Here is a 17251-nt window from a genome sequence, read left to right as displayed (position 1 = left end):
GGTGCTCTGGAGAAACCACTCATAATCTCTACTCAGAGCTGAAGTTTTAAGAGAATTATAATTTTATAAAAAGATCAAAAATCCTAGAACATTCAAGCATTCCATAAGAATCCCACTTCTTGGGCTAGTAAGAGGACTCAGAGTAAAGAAAGGTGCTTGCTACAAATCTCTGGAACCCAGAGCAAGAGAGAGAGAGAGAGAAATGTTTGGAATAGTTTTCATTTCTTTAGAGCCAAAGTGAATGACGGCATGCGTTGGGGTCTGGTGGCAGGATTCTGGCTTCCCATCTGATGTCCTCTCTTTCTCTGAATTGGTCCTAGCCCTGCCAAGCACATGTGATCTTTATTTCCCAACTCTGGGCAAAGGACACCAATTCACGAGATGGTTTTCTCCATTCTCCATGGCTGTAAAGAAATCAGAGCACCAGATACCACACTTATATCCTCCAGTCCAGCAGCGAGCCCTAGAGTTTATGCTTCTTGGAGGAGTCTCAGGGCCCCATGGCACACTTAAGTGAGGTAAACTATAGTTTCAACAGTAGATTCTTCAAACAAAATACAGAAAGTTACTTTTTCTTGTGGAATTTACTACAACAGTTTAATGTCAACAAGCTACATCTACTTATGTAGACAGGGCTTTAAAACTGCTATGAGGGAAAAAAAGTCGTTAAGAGATCTGAACGGCATTTCATCCATCATGTATCTACAGCATGCACACAGCCAACAAAAGTGTTCCCTGGCCACTCAAACAAACAAACGAACTAGGACTGTGGGGTCTCCTTCCTGCTTCTGGCTAACAACAACTAGGCTATACCACCACTGGGGAAAGAGCTTTTCAGACTCCAGTCTCATCAGTGTTGTGTGGTGGTGACGGCAACGGTGGTGGCAATGTTGGCGGGCTGGTGTGTGTGGAGGGGCTGTTGGGGTTTCTTTTTAGGTCATTTTGTTCTCTCCCTATGTAATCCTGACTGGCCTGGAATTCACTATGTAGACCAGGCTGGTCTCGAACTAACAGATAGATCTGCCTCCCCCTCCAGAGCACTGAAAGGTGTGTGCTTCTGCATCTAGCTTTGGTTTCTGTAAAAACCAAAATTACAGCTAGATGCTGGGGAATGGCTTGCCTAGCATGTTGTGCAAGGTCCAGGGTTCAATCTCCGGTACTGCCGCAAGGGAACAATCAAGCTTTCATTTGTTAGCTCTGGGTGACGAGTACACGTCTGCTGGTTGAGACAGGGTCTCACATGACCCATGCTTCTCTCAACATCACAATTTCTGACCTTCCTCCTGAGTGCTGGGATTGCAAGCCTGTGTCCCACACCTGGTCTACATGGCACTGCTGACCAAACTCAGAACTAAGTTACATCTCAGTCCCAAACACTGTTTAAATTTTGCATATCTCTATGCCCTCATTTTCCAATTAAAAACAAAACTTTTATAAACATTTGATGGCAATACGCATGATCAGTACACAGGTACAGTGGCACACGCCTTTGATCCCACACTTGGGAGGTAGAGGCAGGTAGATCTCTGTGAGTTTGAGACTGGTCTACATAGTGAGTTCCAGCACACTTAGGGCTATCTAGTTGAGACCCTGACTCAAAAAAATCAAAAAGGAAAAAAACACAAAAAACAGGTGTTGGGCTCATATCATAAGTAAATAATAAATTACTCATGTGCAAGGCTTAGTACTTTTAAAATTAGTTTTGAAACTTCAAGACTGACTAGGAAACACTGGTGTACAGAGGTTAGCAACATCTGTTCCTATGAACACGTGGACTATCCACAGTGGATCACCTCTGGGAGCCCAGGGCACATGGAACAGTGTATGCCAACCACAGCGAATGAGTCACAGGCACCAGGAACAGCTACTCAGAAGTAGAACTCAGACCAAGCGAGTGAAAGTAATGCCAGCCATTTCCTTTCAGCTCCCTTCTCCTAGACCTTTCCACTCTGACATGGCCCTGCCCACATCATCTGTGATTCAGATCCCTCGTCTCAGCCCCCCAGCTGTGGGGAGGTGACAGCCAGCCCTAACCTAATGGCACTGTCCCAGTCCATTAGTGACACTTTCCCCAGAGTGCTTAGATCTGTGTGTGCAGAGTTCCAATTGTCTACATGTCTATAATCCCAGCAGGTAGAGACTGAAGGATCAGGAGTTCAAGTCTTCCTCAGCTACACAGTGAGTCTGTAGGCCAGGTTAGGCTACCCAAGACCCTGCTTCAAAACACAAAACCAAAAACTTCCACCACATCTTAAAGGTTGGAGAATGTCTCCATCTTGTGAACCTGTCCCAGACCCTCTCCAACAGGAGAAGGATGTAAAGTGCAGGAGGGAAAGATGACTCCAGGACACAGGACAAAATCCCAGCCTCGCCTGACTCCTCTCTTCTGCACTCAGACACAATCATCTTCTCTGCCTTCATATTTATCCACTGCCACCGCCACAGTCCAAGATAGCAGAACCTACCACCTGGATGGCACAGAAGCCTTCATCAAACTATCCGCTGAGGCCAGCAGGAGACGTAAGAGATGAGTAAAAGCTGGGCGTGCTGGTGCACACCTTTAGTCCTAGTAATCGGGAGACAGAGGCAAGTGGATCTCAGAGGCCAGCCTGGTCTACCATAGTGAGTTCCAGGACAGTCAGGGCTACATAGTGAGACCCTGTCTCAAAAATAAATAAATGAATGAATGAGTAAGTAAAAGGGGGGGGTGGTAAAGCTAACACTCCCAAAGCCTGCAGTATCCAAGCTTCATGTGAACACCAACCAGGCTTCCCTCAGACACACTCAAGCCTTCCGTCCAAAAAATCTGCAACAAAAACAATCCATTTTTTGGCTCTGGTATTAAAATGGTCAGATTCAGACACTAGCCCACTCCAAATCAAAACAGGAATTATGCAAAGAAAGGATTTCAGATGAGACTTTAGCAACCTAGACTATGAAAACCCAAGCAAGTCCTCAGTCAGTTGAGTCAAGAAAAACTCAGAACACCAGAAGCCTAACAAAGTCTTCCTGGTTTTCACCCAATTCTCCTCTCTCTGTGACACACGGGGGACAGGAAGACATGCGGGGACCCTTCAACAGCTTCACAGACGCAGACTGCTGGTCTCCTGTGCAGCGTTATTTTGATTAGGAGAAATGGAGAGCAGAGATCCAGACAAACCCAGGCAGTTTTCCATGTGGCTGTCTCTGACTCTCTGGCTGGCTTTCGGGACCCTATTCTTCATACTGGGTCGCCTTGCCCAGCCTTAGTACATGGGGAGGTGCTTAGTCTACTGCCGTGTTTTGTCCACATCCACGGGAGGCCTGCCCTTTTCTGAAGAGAAAAGGAGGAGGAGTGGATGGGGGCCTCTCGCCGCCTCCCCCCACACTGGGATGAGAAGAGGGAGGGGAAACTGTGGCCAGGGTTTAAGAATAATTAGTTAATTTTTAAAACCTGCTGAAATGCCCGGCGATGGTGGCGCACGCCTTTAATCCCAGCACTCGGGAGGCAGAGGCAGGCGGATCTCTGTGAGTTCAAGACCAGCCTGGTCTACAGAGCTAGTGCCAGAACAGGCTCCAAAGCCACAGAGAAACCCTGTCTCGAAAAACAAACAAACAAACAAAAAAACCAAAAACAACAACAAAAAATAAAACCCTGCTGAAAAAGAAAAAAAAAATCAAACACAGGAAGGGCCAGCAAGATGGCTCAGTGAGTCGAGGTGCCTGCGGCAAAGCCTGGCTTTTGGTCCCCAGGACCTACATGGTAGGAGGACAGAACTGACTCCTCGGTCAAGCTGTGTTCAGACTGCAAGCAGGAGCCTGTGCATGATCACACACAAATACATACAAAATAAATAATGTTTCAAGTTTTAAATTAAATGCAGGAAGGTGTATTGGAGGCACATGTGTGGTTAACTTCTTTAGTCAAGCTGACTCAAACACCTGGTCAGGACTAAGTGCATTTCCCTCTCAGACACTCACTCTCCCATTCGAACCACCAACCTTCATTTGCCTGCCTTCTCTCAACACACACGCTCTCGCGGTATATCCCCACTATCAAAAGCCAGAGGCACAAGACCACAAATGCATGTTAATCTCCAGCACAGACGGAGTCCCAGCAAGCTTTGTGAGCCCCTGGATGTGAGTACACAGCCCTATGGGGTTTGAGAAAAAGGAGCACTCAACGGTCTTGTCAGCATTTTAAACAAACATCCTATGGGAATGGCACCAGGTTGCTTTCGCCTTCCTCCCCAGGAACTCAACTGAGCACCATCCTATGCAGCTAAACTCCCTCCCCTTATTTGTTATTTTAGCAATTTAGTGGAGACGCCTGACAACTAAACAGGCCTAGAATAGCTAAAGGGAAGGGGATTATCAAAAACTACCAGCAAAAACCAACAAAGAAGTCACCACTTCCTCCACCATAAGAGAGAACCATTTCCACATCTCTGCGGCATCACACAATCTGAACCTTTGGAGTCACAGATAAAAATAGTACTGCAGTATAGAAACCAGTGGAAACTGATACGGTTTCCTGAACTGGAATTCTGTTCCATGCTCACATCTATTTTCTTAAAAACAAAAGCAGAAGTTGGGTGTGGTGGCATATCTCTGTAATCCCAGCACTTGGGAAGCTGAGACAGAAGGACAAGCCTTCAAGGACAGTCTTGGTTACTTAGCAAGTTCATAAGGGCCAGGGCTACAGAGAGCCCCATCTCAAAAACCAAACAAAGCTGAAGTAAATAAAACTAAATTGTTTTACAAAAAAACTTAGGACTAGCCAGCAGTGGTTAAAGGCACTTGCTGCTTACGCCTGACTTCAACCCCAAATCCCACATGGTGGAAAAGACCTGACTTCCCCTCATCTACTGACCTCTGCCCGTGTACTTCAGTGTGCATGGGTTCATGTGAGAGTGCGCGTGCACACACACACACCAGGCTGTGAGCCACCTGACGAAGGGGCTAGGAACCCAACTACAGCCACTGCAAGAACGATGAGCACCCCCTTTGCTGAGTCGTCTCTCCAGCCCCATTACAAACCACTTTTAAACCATCACAGGAACACCTCTGACTTAAATTACCACCAGACTATGGAGGGAGATACCATCCTGCCACAGATGCGCTCACTAAAGCAGGCAGAGCCTTCTCCTCACTGAGGAATGAACACTCTGGCTTTTCCTGGACAGCACCTTTCTGTCTGTCTGTCTCAGGTTCTCAGGGAGCCCTGGATGGCCTGGAACTACATAACAAAGGAAGACCGTCAACTTCTGATTCCCCCTGCCTCTACCTCCCAGAGTGCACCTGCTTGGTCAGTACCTGTAGCTTGAAGCTGGCGATCCCCTGTACTGTAAGAACAGCAACTGACCAAGTGAGAATGAGGCTAAGTGGAAGTCCACATGGTTACACCACCAAGGAGCTGCTCACTAACATGAAGGAAATTTTAAAAAGGAACTCATCAACAGAAACAAGCCTCTAGGTAGCCCAAAAAAGACCTGAGGCCCAGGAAGCCGGGTGTCTGTATCTATGACTGGACATACAAAGTGTGTAACAGTCAAGGCTGAGGTCAGTAATCCTCTGAAGCATGCAACAGAATGCCTGCTGTGGCACAAACAGTACGAGAGGGGCAACAAGGCCAGCCAGATTCAGATCTGTGAGAAGAGAACAGCTGAGCCAAGATGCAGGAAACCACCTCTGGGTTCACTGCAATGCACACGCAGTTACTGAAGGGAAAACTTAGCCGCAAAATGAAGGCTCACCACCAGGGAGTAGAGCCAATCAAAGGGATGAGCATATATGAAGTATCTGTAATGTGTGGTTTACAGACAGACAAATAATAGAGTTGAGTAGTTAGAAAGAACAGTCCATTAACTGTTTACATCTAGATTCTCCTCAGACCAAAAATATTTCTACTGAAGATATAAAATATCCCAAAGTTTCTATTTGGGCAAATTTTAGCAACTAGAACACAACACATGCCCACTAAGGCACTGGGAATAGTGATGCAGGGAACACGTGATCAGAACAAGAACACATGTGGGCACTGAGGGACCGATGCCTACACTACTTCTGAAGGCCAGGTGAGCATGAAGTACATTCCGCCTATGACACCAGGACACGGGATCACACAGAGTTCACCATCAACTAGGCTCTTTTACACTTACGTCTTAAACAACCAAAAACTATTTTAAAATGAACATTTTTGTAAATGCTGAGAATGCAAATGAACTCCATAAAGAAATAACCAGCCATGTATGAAATCTCAATGTACGAAGCACTAAAAACCATCACATGGCCGGGCGATGGTGGCACACGCCTTTAATCCCAGCACTCAGGAGGCAGAGGCAGGCGGATCTCTGTGAGCTCAAGCCCAGCCTAGTCTACAAGAGCTAGTTCCAGGATAGGTACCAAAGCTACACAGAGAAATCCTGTCTCAAAAATAAATAAATAAATAAATAAAAAATAAAAATAAAGTCATAAGTGCCTTGCTGTCTAGCTAGTACTGAAAGTTAGAAGTTTGTGGAGTCAATTTCTGACATATATTCTTTTCTAGGACTCAAGTTCTGCTGGGGTGAAGATAAAGGTAATCTCCAAAAAGAAGTCCCCTTCTCAGCAAGAGTATACTATAAACTGCCAGGCACTTTGAGGTCTGTAAGGATAAGAATGGACTGTGTCCTAGAACTTCTATACAACGTAATACTAGACAGCAAGGAGGATAACAAGTTACCTCGGATAACAAACACTTCACATACAACAAAGTCCAAAAAGAGGTGAAGTCACATTATTTTTAGGCTTTGCCTTGATGTATATCTGTGTACCACGTGCCCGATGCCCACAGAGGCCAGAAGGGGGCACAAGATCCCTTAGAAACAAGATACATATAGGTGTGAGCTGCCATTGTGGGTGCTGGGAATTGAACCTGGGTCCTCTGGAAGAGTAGCCAGTGCTCTGAATGGCTGAACTATCTCTCTGGGTCCATAAAGAGTAAAATAGAGCTGAAAAGATGGCTCAGCTGCTAAAAGCACTGACAACTCTTGCAGAGGAAACAAATTTGATTCCGAGCCCCCCCAGCTGCCTGTAATTCCAGCTCCAGGGGATCTGACACTGGCTTCCTTGGGCACCTGCCCTCTCATGTATGCACCCACACTGACATACACACAAACCCACACTCATACCCACACAGACACACACACATATAAAACAAAACTTAAAAACAATTTTTTTTTTTAGATTTTTAAAAATAACTATCTTTGTGTAGGAACATTTTGCATGTGTACCACATGCATGCCTGGTGCCTTTGGAATTTGAAAAAGGATGTTAGATCCCCTAAAACTGGACTTATGAATAGCTGTGAGCTGCCATGTGGGTCTGGGAACTGAACCTGGATCCTCTTCAAGAGCAGCAAGTGCTGGATCATCTCTTCAGCCTCAAAACAAATCTTTTTTGAAAAATTAAATGGTTACCTCAAAAGTTAGAGTAGTGAAAATAATTAACTAATTAATTTTTTAAAAAGTCAGACATGGTGACACACGCCTTTAATCCAAGCACTGAGAGGCAGAGGCAGGCAGATCTCTGAGTTCGAGACCATCTGGACTACAGAGCAGTTGGACAGCCAGGGCTATGTAGAGAAACCTTGTCTTGAGAATAAAAGGGGGAAATAGGGTGAGATGGTTGTCAGGCATGGTGGCATTTTCCTTTAAACCCTGAACTCGGGAGGCAGGGACAGGAGGATCTCTGAGTTTGAAACCAGTCTGATGTACATAATGAGTTGCAGGCCAGCCAGGGCTATAGTAAGACCCTGTCTCAAAAAGAGCAGCTGCCTGTGGGGAGGGGCAAGGGGAGTGCAGTGTGACCAGGGAGTGAAAAACAAACATTCTGGGCACCTCTGGTGTCTTGCCCACATCTGATTTCTCAGCCTTATAATTATTATCAGTATTTGCTTTATAATTCTTAAACTATATTTAATACATATTTCTTTGAATTCCATATGTCATTACAAAATAATTAATTAGACTAAAATTATAATGGGTTCTAAACTGAGTTATTCAAGCAGCTGAGTTGTGTATATTCCATGCCTAAGATTTCTGAGTTATTTTTAAAGAATTATTTTGTTATAATGGGGGTGTGCATGCTAGTGTGGCTTGTGGCAGAGGCCAGAGGTGTCAACCCCACAAGCTGCAGTTACAGGCAGTGTGGGCAGCCTGACGAGAGCAGTGGGAACTGAACGCAGGGCCTGCTGAAGAACAGTGTGTGCTCTTAAGCACTGGGCCATCTCTCCAGCCCTCGTGCTAAAATGTTTTTTAAAGCATTCTGGGGACCTCCAAAGACAGGTCCCATCACAGAACCACTGCCAGCTCAAAAATGAAATATTTGCAGCAAAACTGGACATCCACCACAAGTGCCACCTGTGCTCTGGAAAAACTTACCCTCAGTGGGGAGAGTAAAATTTCCTTAATTGTAGGAATTCCCCCAAAATATGTTCTCATCAGGGATCAGAGCTAAGCCAGTTGTAGAATCACAGATGCCTCCTATCTGATTCCCGTATCAGTTCTCTTCCGCTTTCAGAAATTAATAAAATGTTTTGGATTTTATGTATAGCCTGGGCTGGGGAAATATTTCAACAACCCTAATATTGCAACACTTTGCCTCAGAAATGGCACAAAGCCAAGGACCAGAGGCCTGCATTTCCTCACTCTTACTCTGTTACTGCTGAGCTAACCAGGGTGGTGGCAAGGATGGTGACCCTGTTGGACACAGAAGGAAAAGGCAGTGGCAGAAAATCAGAGATGTGCCTAAAAGCAGAGAGAGACCACGATAGGGTCAGCCTCAACAGTGCACCAACAAGAGACCCTGAAAGAGCTCCACTGAAACACAGAACAACAGCACAGGAGACGAATTAACAACAATTGGATTGACGACTCTAACAGCGGATGCTAGAAATAAGTGGGAAGCTACTTTTGGAAGAGCTGAGACAGCCCTAAATCAAAAGCGTATGCCCTGAAGTGCATGCAGTAACCATGGGCACTTACACCCGCACAGCCTCTCATATCACTGCCCACTAGACCGGCGGATGAAAGGCACATTCCTAAACACCCTTAGAGAAGGAGATCCCAGCAATCTTTCATCACTAACTGAATATGCAGGAGAAAAATAAGAAGAGAGAATTATTAAAATCAATGTGAGTCTGTTCTAGTGCACAAGCAGGTTTCAGGTGCAGGAACAGACGATTAATGTGTGCAATTAAAAAAAAAACAACAACAAAAACACACCTAAGAGGCAGGCTGTGGTGGCACACGCCTTTAAGCCCAGCCCTGTGAAACCAGAGGCAGGAGATCTCTGAGGCCAGTCTGTCTACAGAGTGAGTTCCAGCACAGCCAGGGCTACACAGAGAGACCCTGTTTCAAAAACCCAAAACCCAAATCCAAAATCAAAACAAAAGCTCATAAGGATTTTTTTCAGGAAAATTTGCTTCAGGAAAGAAAAAGATCTCGCACGTGTAGGCTGATGGTAAAAACAGAGGTCATTGGCCAGGTGGTGGTAGTGCACACCCTTAGTCCTAGCACTCAAGAGGCAGAGCTCTGGGAATTCAAGGCCAGCATGGTCTACAAAGTGAGTTCCGGGGCAGCAGGAATGTTGCACAGAGAAACCTTGTCTTGAAAACCCAAAACCAGAGGTCACAGGCAGAGATGGAAAGTGAAGGCATCTCACACCACTGTTTTGTAGCTACTGCATTTCTTTTCTTTACTGGCATTTTTTTTTTTTTTACAATTAGAGAGAGAGAGAGAGAGAGAGAGAGAGAGAGAGAGAGAGAGAGAGAGAGACTGTGTGTATGTGTGTGTGTGCACGTGCGTGTGCTCTCACACACACACATGCACTGACTTCAGGAATTGGTCTCTTCTGTCTCTCTGTGTGTTCCAGGGATTGCCACATCAGTTTGAGACTGTCTCAAAAACTAGAGTGACAGAGAAAAATACCAAGGTTGACCTCAGGCCCCCAATGCACACAAACACATAACACAAATACACATGCACACGAACATATAACACACACATACACACACACACACACAAAGGAAAAAACTTGCATTCTGCTATTTATTCAACAGAACAATTTTCAAATGTATTCACTTAGCTGCAAAAAAAAAAAAAACAATTTTTTGTTTAAACTATATGAAATAGTTTCATTTGGGTTATTCAGATATTTTTGTTTTTTCTTGAGTGAAGCTAACAGGAAGAATATTTCTCTGAAGCAGCTCCGAGGCACAAAGACAACAAAACAGGCTATAACAACAAACTGGTTACTGTAGGCTGACGGATTTTTTTCTTTATGGTTTTTGTTTTATTTTTACATTGCATCTTTCCAAGCCACTAATACATCAAGTTAGTTTAAATTATCAAACTAAAGTAAATCTAAGAAGCTCTTCCACACTCCCAGGCTATGCCAAATCAGTGCCCTGAGAAACCCCCACTGACTAGAGGGGGTGTCTCCCCAGTTCAGCAGAGTGTTGAGTCATATTCTAAACCACTGCCTCAACAGTACTGACAGAAATTAGGTCACCTGACCTATGAAATCATAGTATATCCACCCCGGTCACAGGAAATCTTGGTACCTAAGAAACAGCCAATCTAACTGTTGTGATGTACAGGACTGGTCCTTCACCAAAGCCGCAGGAAAAAATCCCATCAAAGGTCTCAACCATAAGAAAACTGTAACAAGCTTGAGCTTCCCACCACTTTCTAATCTATTATCTTTTACCCAAGCTTTAAAGATGCTTGTTTTCCTTGCAGGAGCACACACCATCACTCAGACTGTTTATTAATTATGGCTCCCCACTTTGTTATTGTCTAAATCTAAGATAAAGAGTTGCATGTAAAAGAGACAGAATAGAAAGACCCTCTGGCAGCTGCGACTATTGTCCATTATTCTCCCCACCTGCCACAGCCTATTTAAACAACGCACTACTCTTCTGTCTATGGTTTGTTTTGTTTTGTTTTGTTTTAAAGAAACTGTGTAGTAAAAGGCAATGGAGAATACACATTCAGACCAATACCTTATCTTTAAAAACTGCCTACAGGGGGCTGGAGAGGTGGCTCAGCTCACTGACTGTTCTTCCAAAGGTCCTGGGTTCAATTCCCAGTACCCACATGGTGGCTCACAACTGTCTGTAAATCCAGATCCAGGGCATCTGACCTTCATACAAATGAACATAAAACAATAATAATAAAATAAATTTACAAAAAAACTGCCTACAGTTTAAAAAAAAGTTTTGTTTCTTATCTTCAAATACTGCCATGAATATGGCTGTCCCACAGTTTTAACAACTACAGTAAATTAGAGAAATGAAACCGTGACCTAAACTCTGTCGGTCATGTTTTCGTTTAACACAACACAAAGGCGTTACCACGTCTTTTCCCTGCGAGCTGACTGCTGTTGTCATGTGGACATACCTCCAGTTCTTTAATTTTTTCTTCTGCTACTTTCTGTTTTTCTAACAGCTGGTTGTGAATTACTTCCTTGGATTGTAGAATAAACCTAGAAAACAAAAGAGTTGAAAATGATGGCACATGGCTACTGTATTCCAGATCAACAGTTACACACCCACAAATACTCAGCACTAGACTCAGGACCAAAAAAAAGAAAAAAGAAAAAACAAAAACACCCTGTTACATTAAATACTCTGGAAACCATAATGGTTATAAGCTGTCTCAGCCAAGGAAAAAGAAAGGGTTAAAAGTACATTCTGTGTTCCCACTTAAAAGACAATCTGACATTGAAAATATTTACGGATAGGAAAAAATGGCAAAAGCATTAAAAAAAAATCTATCAAAAAGTCAACATATAAGCTACCAAAATTCCTGGTAACTTTGAGCTGTAGACTTTTGTGTAGACTTTAAAGCAGTATTTGTAAACTGCAGTGTCCTTCCATCTTTTCGAGTTTTTTGCAGCAGCCGTAACTCATGACCTTTCAAAGTCACAATCAAGTACTGTGCTAGGATCAATGCCTTAGTGTGTCTATGAGCTCCGCACACAAAGGCACTGTATAAGCCCTAGTATCTTTTATTATTATTCCCAGAGTATGTAATACCTCTGAAAAACTCAAAATGCACAAATAGAAAGCTTTAACTTTTTCCATTTCACAGTCAGGCACATTATTACCAGTGCTGAGGGTAAATACGGGGAAGCTTTATATATTAAGAGTCTGTTCTGTGGCATTACGCTCATAATTCTTGCTTCAGGAAAAAGAAGAACAAACCATTTCACTGCTTCAAGAAGAGGGCTGAATGAAGTATTTCTCTTCTACTGGAACCACGGAAAAACTCCAATTACTCAAACCACTCTCAGGATTGTCTAAACTAGGCTAAAACAGATTTCAAGGAACAGCTGCAACTACTTAAGAGACAGGTCCCCCTTTGCACTTAAGGATTCAGCAGCAAAGAACTAAACATTATCTTTTTAACAAAAAAAAAAAAGTCAAACAAATCAAGGTAATAACCATTTGTAATCTTCTCTGCCAACTATGAAGCAACATCACTGTGCCTGGGCAGGACCTCACCGAGAAGCTGTTATCATGGAGAGTGGACAAGTGGAAGGAGTCCACCAGGGCAACTAGAGCCCTGACCCCAGGGAAAATGTCTTCTCCATCATGAATAGACCTGACCGCACATAGTAATACAATCCCATGAATGCTTTATCATATCACTAATTGTTAAACTTTATCCATGATGTCAATTGCCCATTTTTTTTATAGATTTATTTTACTTTTATGTGTATGAACATTTTGCCTGTATCTGTGTACACTACATGTGTGCCTGGCATCCATGGAGGTCAGAAGAGGACATCGGATGCCTTAGAACTGTAGTTAAAAACGGTAGTGAGCTAGCTACCACCTGGTGCTGGGAAATGAACCAGGGTCCTCTGTAGGAGCAACAAGTGCTCTTAATGGCTGAGCCACCTCTCCAGCCCCTAGTTCAGCTATCTTAACTATGATTGTTTATTATCTCCTGGAAATATTGCTCACACTCATTAAAAAAATCATTAATTGTAGGTCTTTCCCTATAGAACCCATCATTTCTAAATGTTCTCACTGGATCCAAGAGACAAGTCCTATTTCAGATTAAGACTGTGTCGCACTGGAAGGGTTGGTTTTCAGAACCAGGTGATGCTCTTCAGGAAGAGCTGCTCTGAGCTGCACTGGTCTTAGTGACAGGACGTGAAAAGCATCACACAAGGTCCAGCCCAGGAGCTGTCAATTACGCCATTCATGTACCATTTGGCTAATCAAAGTCCTTTAGGCAGGGAAGTAATTTTCAAAGTAAAATATACATTTTCTAACAGCACTGGTTGCCTACCATTGAGTAGTATTCTCAAATGATAGGTCTGGGAATTTTTCAAGGCTAAGATTAGAGGTCATTACTTTATGTGGCCTTTAAAAAGAAAGTTATCTGAACAGATACTAAATCCCTTGAGCAGAAAATAAAGTCACTAGAAAGCAAGAAGAGTAAACAACAGAAACACGTTGTCCATGCCACACACACTTAAGGTCACTATCTTAGCCAGGCCAACTTCACAGGCCAGTCTACGACCGCAAGCTCAAAACATCTCAGCCATCCAGATATTAAACAAGATGAGAATTTTATAAGCCCAAATGTTTACCAAAAAGGGTTGTTACATACAAAATTCAAATACAAAATATATGGAAAGTTGTTTGAGTCTCAATTCAAAAAGTGGCACAGATACTCTATACAGCTACTAGAAAGACCTCCAAAAAGCTAATATTTCTGAAAAGTCCTTAGGAGATAATTTATCTATGATCTAAGGGGCAGTGAATAATTTAGAGATGATGTATCTTATTTTCACAAGTATTAAACATACAGCTTCTAAAAGAATTTCACAAAGATCCTGCCTAATTGTGTCCATAAACAAATAGATAATAAAGACTCTGGAGTAGAGGCTGGATGGTGGTGAACACCTTAAACCCAGCACTCAGGAGGCAGAGTCAGGTGAATTTCTGTGAGATTAGGCCAGCCTGGTCTACAGAGTGAGTTCCAGGATAGCCAGGGCTACACAGAGAAATCCTGTCTCAAAAAAACAAGATTCTGGAGTCGAAAATGTACCGAAAAGAAAAAAGGAAAGAAATCTGTGACAAATGAGGGGAGCCGGTGTACAGGTGACAGCTGGGGTCACATGACCTGTAATAGAGCCACTGCTCTGCAAAAGCTCTGAAGTCAATGTCATGTGTGACCTGTTGCATTAACGCCTCACGTCACCTGGATAACATACTTCCCTGACTCCTCCCCTCTGAGGACGCCACAGGCTGACCCAGACTGACCAGTGAGGTTCCTTTTTGTTTGTTTGAGGCAGGGTTTCTCTGTGTACCTCTAGCTATTCTGTAACTTGTTCTGTAGACCAGGCTGGCCTTGAACTCAAAAACATCCACTGCCTCTCCTCAATATATATAAAACAAGTCAGGTGCCAGGCGCATGCCTTTAATCTCAGAACTTGGGAGGCAGAGGTAGGCAGATCTCTGTAAGCTTGAGGCTAGTCTGGTCTACACAGTAAATTCCAGGAGAGCCAGAACTATATAGTGAGACCCTCTCTCAAAACAAGCAAACAAATAAAAATGAATATAGACCCAGGAGCTGGAGCAATGGCTCAGTGGCTAAGAGCACTGGCTGCTCTTCCAGAGGACCCGGGATTGACTCATAGCATCCACATGATGAGTCACAACCATCTACAACTCCAGTTGCAGGGATCTGATGCCCTCTTCCAAACTGAGAGCACCAGACATGCATGTGTGCACATACATTCATGCAGGCAAAACACTCATACATATAAAATAAGATCTCTCTCTCACACACACACACACACACGGCCTGGAGAGATGGCTCAGTCTTGAAGACAGCAAACCATTCTTGCGAAAGACCTGAGTTTGACTCTCAGCATCCATGTGAGACAGTTCACTACCACCTGTTAAGTCCAGCTCCAAGAGCAGCACTTCTGGCCTCTGACACATGTGCACACCTCCCTGCCTCAAAGCACACAAACACAAAATTTAAAGTAATAAAAATTAATCTAAGCTGGGCCGTGGTGGTGCATGCCTTTAATCCCAGCATTTGGGAGGCAGAGCCAGGCAGCTCTCTAGAGTTCAAGCCAGCCTGGTCTACAGAGGGAGTTCCCAGAACAGTAAGGGCTACACAGAGAAACCCTGTCTCAAAAAACACACAAACAACAATAAAAATTCAATCTTTAAAAAAAAAAAGCCTGTGTGAGCAAGTGTGCCTCTGTGTGAGCGAGTGTGCCTCTGTGTGAGCAAGCATTCATGGCGTGAGCACAGCCATGCCAAGGATGCCAATGCCTGAGATTCATCAGAGGGCAAGGTTTCCACTGGTCCAAGTGCAAATGCTGAGAAATGGCCGGCCAATCTTTAGGTAAAAACAGCATGTGCAAAAACTGCCAACTTCCACTTCCTCCTCCTGGATGGCAGCGTGGTCAACCCCCACCACTCCCCCACAGAGACCAAGATCAGAGCCCCCCTCCTCTTCCTTCACAGTGTACAGAATAAACACTGAATATCCAGCTCTGGATGCAGGCCCGCCCAGGCCAGCCTGATGTTACTTGTGCCTGTCTTTCTTAATCTCCCTTTGCTCCCACTCAGGTTTCCAGCACCCAGTCATGGGCCATGGCATTAACCACAGCTAGCTTTCTCAAAGCAGTCGACAACTACAGATCCCCAAACATGCTGAGTCAAAACTCAACATAGTTGACAGGCGGCACAGTCCAGGCTAATGCTAAGAAAGGCGAATGAAATACACTCTAGAGGCTGGCAAGAAAGTTCAGGGGGTAAAGCAACTGCTGTGGGAGCCTGAGGGCCTGAACTGGGAGAGAAACCCATCTACAAAGTTGTCTCTTCACTTGCATACTCATGCCATGGCAGGCACACATACCGTACATCACACACACACACACACACACACACACACTCTCTCTCTCTCTCTCTCTCTCTCTCCCAAAAAAATAAAGAATAAAAAGACTACCATAGGGGCTGAAAAGATGGCTCAGCAGTTAAGTATGCCTGCTGTTCTTCTACTGAACAGAGTTACATTCCCAGCACCCACAATGGCTAATAACCACTTACATAAGGTCCAGGAGATACAACTCCCTCTTCTGGCCTAAGCAGGCCCCAAACACACGTGGCATACACATACATAAATTTAAATAAAAACAAAAACAATCAACCTTTTATTGATGTCAAGTAAGAAAAAATGAATAATAAAACACACAAAAATAAGTCCTCAAGTTGTCTCATGTAGTTAGACCTAGGAGGAAAAAAGGAGAGAAGGAAAGAAACCTTTAAAGAGATCATGAACTTGCACTTTCTAAAACAAACAGACCACCACTCTAAACCACCACGCTAGGACACTCAGAGTCCCAGCCAGTTTCAAAAATGAAAACTCACAAAAAAAAAAAAAACAGAACAAAGTATAAACTACTGCAAACCAAAGATAATGATAGTCTTAAGGGCAGCCAGAAAAATGACACATTATATTCAGAGATAAGAATTATAACATAAACTATGCAAGGAGAAGACAATGGTATGACATTTTCAGAATACAAAAACAGTACTAACCAGCATTATATACAAGGTGAAAATATATTTCAGAAATAAAAGAGAAATTCAAACAAAAGCTGAGAATATTTATCCTGGCAAATATGTGTCATAAGGAATGCTACAAACAGTTCTTCCACCAAAAGAAGTGCCAAGGCTGGGGACAGAGCTCTAGGGCAGAGGGCCTGCCCTGCCTGGCATGTGCAAGACCCTGAGCTCAATCTCCATCACTTGGAAGGGGGAAGGCAAGAGGATTATGCTTGAGGACAGCCTAGCTACACAGAGAGTTCCAGGCAAACCTCGGCTACACTTACCCTGTCTCAAAAACAAACAAACTACACTTGTCCATAACCAACTAATTCTCGACGGCACCAAAAATATCCATCGAAGAAAAGACAGCCTACCCAATAAATGGTGCTGGGAAAATTGGAAACACAAACGCAATAGATCAAACTTGATTCCTATCTCTTATTCTATACAAAACTGCATCAAAGATCTAGAGGCATCACAGACGCAAAAATCTTAAACTACTGGAGGTAAACAGAGGAAATTATTCAAGGCATTATTACAATTTGGGTGTCCTGGTGGTAGTGACTCTTCTCTGTAATCCCAGCATTTGAACATTCTGATACAGGAATGACTGCTATAAATTTGAAGCCAGGATTTACT

The 17251-nt window shown here is 43.7% G+C and overlaps 1 protein-coding gene across 1 annotated transcript in view; it reads right to left on the bottom strand.

Annotated features, from left to right (window-relative positions):
* The window catches only part of Pfdn1 (prefoldin subunit 1), a 47734-nt gene that overhangs the window by 14861 nt on the left and 15622 nt on the right, over nt 1–17251 (bottom strand). Inside the window, exon 3 of the mRNA XM_050130360.1 lies at nt 11424–11508. Coding sequence (XP_049986317.1) covers nt 11424–11508 — 85 coding nt within the window. The remainder of the gene's footprint in view (nt 1–11423; nt 11509–17251) is intronic.

The sequence above is a fragment of the Alexandromys fortis genome, unplaced genomic scaffold (genome assembly GCF_014885135.2).
Source record: "Alexandromys fortis isolate MF-2015 unplaced genomic scaffold, M_Fortis_MF-2015_v1.1 scaffold_341, whole genome shotgun sequence".
Taxonomy (NCBI): domain Eukaryota; kingdom Metazoa; phylum Chordata; class Mammalia; order Rodentia; family Cricetidae; genus Alexandromys; species Alexandromys fortis.
Note: the sequence above shows the minus strand (reverse complement) of the source record. Positions and strands in the feature narration are given on the sequence as shown.